The sequence below is a fragment of the Emydura macquarii genome, unplaced genomic scaffold (genome assembly GCF_026122565.2).
Source record: "Emydura macquarii macquarii isolate MOO-44397 ecotype Brisbane River unplaced genomic scaffold, CSIRO-AGI_Emac_v2 contig_3250, whole genome shotgun sequence".
Taxonomy (NCBI): Eukaryota; Metazoa; Chordata; order Testudines; family Chelidae; genus Emydura; species Emydura macquarii.
This window is the reverse complement of record NW_027133387.1, coordinates 1-7966: the sequence shown is the minus strand read 5'-3', so window position 1 is coordinate 7966 and position 7966 is coordinate 1. Positions and strand designations below refer to the sequence as shown.

The following is a 7966-nucleotide window of genomic DNA, read 5'->3' as shown; positions in this document are numbered from 1 at the left end:
TGCAAGGGAGTGAGCCACTGACAGGGATTTGTCTCTGGTCAGTAAAGCACACCCTGTCACTCCGAACCTTTCCGTGACTTCCCCTGACCACCAGCACTGGTGGTGTCTCATGGTCTCAGCCCTATTTTCCATCAATATGGTTGTTGCCTCTCCCATTCCTCCTGCTCCTCCATCTTTGACTCTTTTCCTTCTCTGCCATCTCACAATGTCTGTCTGCCACCCACCAGGCCCTAACAATCCCTTCCAGTCCTGAGTCTCCCAAATAGGTCATCAGAAAGGATGTGGACAAATTGAGAGAGTCCAGCGGAGGGCAACAAATATGATGAGGGGGCTGGAGCACATGAATTATGAGGAGAGGCTGAGGGAACTGGGCTTGTTTAGTCTTCAAAAGAAAAAAAAAAAAGAGGGGGATTTGATAGCAGCCTTCTGCTACCTGAAAGGGGGTTCCAGGGAGGATGGAGCTAGGCTGTTCTCAGGTAGCAGACGGCAGAACTAGGAGCAATGGTCCCAAGTTGTAGTGGGGCAGCTCTGGGGCAGCAGATAATCCAACCGTGCATCTGCAGGTTGGTCCTGCTCTGCAACTGAAGGTCCAAGGCTTGGCCAGGAGTCTGTGTAAGAGCCTAGAATTAAATGTGAGTTGCGTAGATTGTGGTGACCTGTCTTACCCAGATGACCACCCTTCCTTTCCCCAGCCAGAGGACGGGAGCAGAAGGTCACATTCTGGAATTTAAAAGAGATCAAAGCTTCTACTTTTTTCCTCTGTTGCACACAGGGGTGCGTGTTCCTGTCACATGTGAAAATGTCCATTTCTTTTGTTCAATCCTCTTAATCTCCTAGCAACAGCAGTTTGTGGCAGGGATTTCCATAGTAATTATGTATAGCTTAAATAAAATGATTTAAGCTCACTCGATTGTCATGGGTTCTGTGTTTAGAGTAGAATTTATTATTATTTTTCAGTCGTTGCCAGGGCCGGGCTTCTGCCGGGGGATGTGAAGCACACAGCACGATGAGGCTTCAGTGGGATGAGACCCAGAAATAATTTTTTCTTATATAGCAATTGTCATTACGAGATTGATACATTAAACTGTAAGATGTGAACACAGGACCACATGCGATTCACCCAAGAGTTCTGAAGGAAAGCAAACATCAAATTGAAGAACTACTAAATGTGGGATGGAACCTATCATTTAAATGAGCTTCTTTACCTGATGACTGGGGGATAGCTAATGTGATGCCAATTTTTAAAGAAGGATCCAGAGGTGATCCTGGCAATTACATATCAGTAAGCCTAACCTCAGTATCAGGTAAATTGGTTGAAACTATAGTAAATTACAGAATGATCAGACACATTGATAAACATGACGTATTCGGGAAGAGAGAACATGTTTTTTTTTAAAGGGAAATCATGCCTCACCAATCTACTAGAATTCTTTAGGGATGTGGATAATAAGCATGGATAATGCTGATCCAGTGGACATAGTGTACAGATTTTCAGAACGCCTTGGAATAGTTCTCTCACCAAGTGCTCTTAAGCAAAGTAAGCTGTCATGGGATAAGAGGGAAGATCCTCTCCTTGGTCAGTAACTGGTTAAAAGATAGGAAAGAAAGGTAGGAATAAATGGTCAGTTTGCGGGATGGAGAGAGATAAACCGTGGTGTCCCCCAGAAGTGTGTCCTGGGACCAATACTGTTCTACATATTCATAAATGATCTGGAAAAATGGGTAAACAGTGTGCTGGCATAGTTTTCAGATGGTTAAAAAAACTATCAAGATTGTGAAATCGAAAGGAGATTGCAAAGAGTTAGAAAGTAAATAAGGAAGTGTTATTCACTTCTTCTCATAACACAAAAAATGGGGTCACCAAATGAAATAAATAGGCAGCAGGTTAAAAACCAAGAAAAGCAAGTATTTCTTCACACAACATGATCAACCTCTGGAGCTCTTTGCCTGAGGATGTTGTAAAGCTAAAACTGTAACAGGTTTCAAAAAGAACTATATAAGTTTACGGAGGATAGGTCCATGAATGGCTATTAGCCAAGGTGGTAAAGGAAGCAACCTCTTGCACTGGGGTCACTAAACCTCTCGCTGCCAGAAGCTTGGATTAGATGAAATTTTGACCCAGAGTTTTGTGACTCATCAGCTACTCTAAGCAGCCTTCCCTTCTCCGTCCAACCCCCTCCAACCTGTATAACAAGCCTTTCAGCAGATCCTGTGGCCAGTGGCTACTGTGACAGGCCCCGGTAGCACATCTCCGATGACACTGTGCTTCCAAGGAGCTGGAGAGGGTCCTAGAGCAGTTGTGGAGGCACAGAGATTGTGGGTGGGAGGGCCACAGCTATCAGGGGATCACTGAGATCTGTGCATAGCTTTGGGAATCCATGGATGCTGGGTCACCCTGTTTATATCTCAGCTAGAAGGGCAGGGACCTGTACTGGACCAATCTGAGGAAAATTTTCAGGTAGAAGCTGTTTGGAATCTTCCCTCCCGCAGCCTGCACCTGGGTTTGTGATGCACGAAAAGGGCTGCTGGGCAGAAATCTGACCCTACATAACTATTATTAGTCAAATTTACTGTATTGAAGCAATATTTCAGCTGTAACAGCATCATCGGTACAACTCGGCCGCCCTTGAGGGAACCCTGTGACTCCTCTGAGCCGAATGCACATGTGACAGCCTGGATTGCAGGAATAGAGCCTGCAGCAGGACATGCGATGAAGACCAATGTGGTAGTGTCACGGAGCATCCCCTGTGATTGGGCTTCCTGCAGTTTATACTGGCCATTACGGGGTTAAACTGGCACACACCTGAACCAATCAGCTGAGAGTCCCAGGTGGCCAAGGCCCCAAGGAAATGGGCAAACACGCTTCATAAGGACAGTTGCACCTTGTCTGAGCAGATACTGCCTGCTTCCCCGTGCAAGCTCTCCTCTGACTCTTCCGTTCGGGTGCAGATCTCTGCTGGTACAAGCTGCTCCCCTTCTCGCAAGCACTGGGTACGTTGGCAGGTTTCTATGACTTTAAATCTTTCAAACTCCAAGGGAAGGGTAAAGGCTGCCAGCTGTTGAGATGGGCAGATGTTGTGTGCAGCGGCAGCTGACTCTGCTGTGCTGTGGGTGTGAGTCAGTGACAGGGGCTGGAGAGCAGGCAGCACTAGGTAGATGGGGGACCCTCCACTTCATGTGCCTGTGGTCTATGGGAGATCATTCCATGGACACAGAAACCCCAGATACAAAGAGAACTCAGATTGCTAATAAACCCGATGTCCCAAGTCAGGATTTCTCAACGGGTCCCATTTCCAGAGCTTCATGGGCTATTCTCCCGCCCAGAGCACACTGCAATATCAGTGAGAAGTTCCCAAATCATCTAAGGCTTATTTGTCCCTGGTAATTTAATGAGCAAATCCATGTAGAAAGCTTTTATTCTCTGGCTCGACTATGAATGCCGGAACTCAGAACTGAGTTGCTTTGCAGTAAAAGGTCAGATGAGGCAATTCGATTATTTCTGTTTCCTGACTGGATGAGGGATTCAGCATCTCTGCCCTGTAAAAACCGCTCAAAGTTCCAATTCACCCCCTCTCTGGTTTCCGAATTCCGTATGTCAGCCTTGTCCCTTTCCATCTCCTGGGGTGGATTCCCACCATTCTCCCACCCTCAGACTGGACCCTGGGCTACTGCAGGGTGGGTCAACTGGTCTTGCCCAGCAGGTCATACTTGTTCTGCAACTATGCTTCTTCCCTTTGGGAGTCTGTGACGTGTAGTGACTGGCCAGTCTTCTTGAACCAAATTGTTGTTCAATCTCAACCGTAGAAAAAAATATCTTACATGGGAGAATAAAAGTGTTTTAAAACAACAGTCTGTACGTGACTCTTATCTCAAGCACCCTCACTCCTTTGGGACTCAGGAGAAAGAGCATCTTGTGAGTTCCTCACACTTTGTGTGTATCTGTGTCAGTTTAAAGAATTTCTCAGCACCAGCTGCCCAACTATTGAACTGACTCCTAGCACGGGCGAAACAAGCTGTGTAACTTGGCTGGAGCCCGAAAATAGGATGGTCTCAGCGTGAAGTTCAGGTGCTCTTTCTTAATCTCCCTGCAGGGAGAGATGGCTTTTCCTGAGTTATTGTTTCCCTTCCTGCTTGTTTTCCAGCAGCCTGAATTAATCTAGGACTATATAATACAGTGCACAGACAGTTAGAGAGAGAGAGAGCAATAGATGACTTTCATCTGTGAAATGAAGTTTGATTTCCATGAATACTCATGCATTTCACTTTGAAACCTGCTTCCCGCAAACCCTCATCAATGTACTGGAGCAGTAGTTGTACCTGGTGGTTGTACAATGGACTAGACCAGACCCTGGGGGTTTCCAGACTATTTGTTAGATTTCCAAAGCTATTCACACCTGCATTTGAAATTTTGTAGGGGTCCAGATATGAAAAAGGGTTGAAAACCAGTGTACTAGAAAGTGAGAGCGCAGGGAATAAATATTGTATATGCAAATCTCAATGCCTGCACCACTCCGAATGAAGGCTGCAGATTGACATCAGTGGAGAACCAGTCGGCTATGAACCCAGGGATAGAGAAGGTAGCAGCAGCAAAGGATTCACCAGTTTTTGTTTGCTGACAGGCGATTGAATGAGGGCTGACAGGCTAGAATCTTTTCAAGTTCTCAAGAAATCTAGATGAAGCTCTTTACATTTTAGGTCCCCCTCTAACCTGAGAAGTCATCCCTGAAAGAAGACACGAGGGGAAAGAATGGGTTCACATGTGTGTGCTAAACTATGGTTCCAAAATGTTATGCCAAAACTTTTCATCGTGATACAATTACTACAGAACAAAATTTTCATTATATGCTTGTCTATTGAAAGCCAGCAGCAGAGGTGTTGCAGCCGGAGCAACTTTACTACTTAACGGCTTTTGCTTTAGAAAATATTTCAGAGGTATTGCAAACTCTGTTTTCAATGGGTTCGTGCTCTTACCTCTTCGTTCAGTGAGCAGTTGTATGATTCTGTCTCCTGGAGCTGACATTCAGATTTATGCACAGGGCAATTCTGATACAATTGGGCGAGATATTCCAAAAAGTCATGAAACAAGAGAACCGCTGTTCTGTGTTTTAGCAAGGAGTAGAGATGAGGTGCAGTCAAGGAGATCATATAGTGGGTGTATGTACTTTACACCCATCACCGGTTACATGAGGATGTCTGAAGTAACTTGCACTCTCAACTGGCTATTAGTGCAAAACCAGTTGTAGCAGAGTCTTGCTGTGCCTGCCCTGCTTCTGCTGTGTTCACAAAGTCAGAGGGAGACCCTCAGTTCAGGAACCACTGGTGCAGTTTTATTTACATGTTGTGCACCAACCACCTTTTCATCGTACCAAGCTTCCCTTATAGCATCTGCACTCAGGACGAAGGAGCTATCACTCTACTTCCACCTTCTGCCTCCCTCCCCTGGCTTCCCTCCTCTGATAACTTAATGCAGTCTAACAGTGCAGGCAGCTGTCTCTGGTTCTCTAATTAGGTGCAGGTTTCTCTCCAGCCAGCTCCAATACTCTCCTTAAACAGGAGCTGACATGACGGAGGGCAGACTAAGCAGTTCTTGCTCAACACCCTGTTACACTGGTGTTTGCACTTTTCACCATTTGGGCTCCAATCCCTCCCCCGCCCAGCTGAAGTAACTCATCATTTTAGCTTGGAACTTGCCAAAGACCTACAGACCCCTCGCATGAGGAGAGGATGCGGGTCCTGTGAGGATCAAGAGAAGCTTTTAGGATGGTTCACTTGTCTGGATCCAGTCAACACTGGCCGGGCAAATCATTCAGCTTGTTTTGGAGGGATTCTTTGGGGCACAATATATCACTGAGAGTATTTGTAAGTGAAAGTTAATAGATCATTCTACCTCTGCATCTGACTAAGTGAGCTGAGTCTCACGAAAGCGTATGCCTACAAAAATTAAATTTGTTAGTTTTAAAGTGCCACAGAACTCTCGTTATTTTTAATAGAGCTCGATTCTCATCGAATTTACACAGGTGAATCTGGAGTAATGCGATTGCAGTCCAAGTTTCTGCATTCAGAAGCTGGCCCTTAGAATTTTTCCTGTGAACTGCAAAGAGGCAGTACAAAGAGGTGTAATTTGGTCTCTTGGGAATAGAGAAAATAAAAAATATATATATAATGAGGCAATGAAACACATTTATAAATAGCATCAGTGCAGGACAGATAAATGCAATGACCATATTCACCAGGTGCTTGCAAGGTCACAATTGTAAAATCACACAGTGTTCAAACAGTCTGTGGAACATATGGCCACAAGATATCAATGGGACCAAGAGTTTTGTAGGATTCAAAGAGAGACTGGAGGTTGATCTGGGGAACCAGAAAATCCAATTACATTAGTGTTGGGTTTTTCAAATAGCTTGAGAGGTTCACAAACCTTCCTGATTTACACCATAAAATATGTCTGTGTCTTGAGGAATTTCCCCCTGGGAGCAGGTTATCTCACAGCTGTCCTTTGTACGACTTCTTCTACCTTCCTCTGAAACTTCTCTTCATAGCCACAGGAAAATGGACTAAATGTACTACAGGTCTGATCCAGTCTGGCATTCCCTATCAGTGGTGTACGTGAGAATATGGGAACAACCACATAGGGTCAGAGCAATGGCCCATGAAGCCCAATAACCTGTCAAATGACAGGGACAATGCTAGATACTGTAGAGGAAATGAACAGAACAGGTAATCATCGTGTGTAAATACAAGAGTATTTTTTTTGTTGATCTTCCTTGACCTTTTGGAAGACTCTAGACATGCACTGAGAGCAGATTGATGTCTCCTTCAATATTATCTAGTCTCCTGTTACTTTTCCTTTCAGGAAGTAAAGTTCAAAACTCCTTGGACCCACGCAGTATACCATGCCAGCTGTCAATGACACCAAATTCCAACCTGCAGTGTTCTTTCTCACCGAAATACCTGGGCTGGAAGACGTCCATGTCTGGATTTCCATCCCCTTCTGCTTAATGTACGTTATTTCCATATTAGGAAATTCATTCATTCTGTTCATTATAAAAACAGATCCATCCCTCCATGAGCCCATGTACATTTTCCTTTCCATGTTGGCCATCACAAACGTTGGCTTCTCGTTATCCACCATGCCAACGACAATGGGCATATACTGGTTTCACTCTAGGGAGATCAGCCATGATGCCTGTTTTGCCCAGCTGTTCTTCATCCAATCGCTTACGTTAATTGAATCCTCTGTGCTCTTGTGCATGGCCTTTGACCGCTTTGTGGCAATCTGTAACCCGCTGAGATATGCTTCCATCTTAACCCCTCAGAGAATAGCTAAGATGGGACTGGTGTGTCTGCTAAGAGGGGTAACCCTAATATTACCACTCCCCATTCTCCTGAAACAGCATCGATACTGTAAGGACAAGATCCTCTCCCAGTCCTACTGCCGGCATTCGAACGTCATGAAAATGGCTTGTTCAGATATCAGCGTCAACATCATCTATGGGTTCTTTTTAACAGTCTCTACACGGGTGTTGGACTTGCTGCTCATCCTCCTATCCTATGTGATGATCCTCAAAACAGTGCTGAGCATCACGTCCCACGTGGAGCGCCTCAAGGCCCTGAATACCTGTGTCTCCCACGTCTGCGTCGTTCTTCTCTTCCACATACCAGACATTGCCTTAGCTGTGATATATAGATTCGTAAAGAACCCTTCTCCGATATTTCCGACTGTCCTCAGCATCCTCTGTATGCTAGTCCCGCCCCTGATGAACCCAATCGTGTACAGCGTGAAAACACAAGCAATTCGTGTGAGGATAATCAGGGTATTCGTTAAGTGAAGGGTCAGTTCATCACCCATCTCCAGAATCAAACCACTGTAACTGGCTTCTTGCTATCCCCGGTCTCACACACTGTGCAGGGGAAACTCTGGGACAGTGAGAATCCAGCCTGATCAGCTGGGAGGCTGGTCCTG

The 7966-nt window shown here is 45.3% G+C and overlaps 1 protein-coding gene across 1 annotated transcript; it reads left to right on the top strand.

Annotated features, from left to right (window-relative positions):
• The first annotated feature begins 7145 nt into the window (after positions 1-7145).
• LOC137142830 (olfactory receptor 51G2-like) lies at positions 7146-7832 on the top strand. Its single transcript, XM_067532295.1, has one exon. It carries the CDS (start codon positions 7146-7148, stop codon positions 7830-7832), a length of 687 nt encoding a protein of 228 aa, XP_067388396.1.
• Positions 7833-7966: the final 134 nt, after the last annotated feature.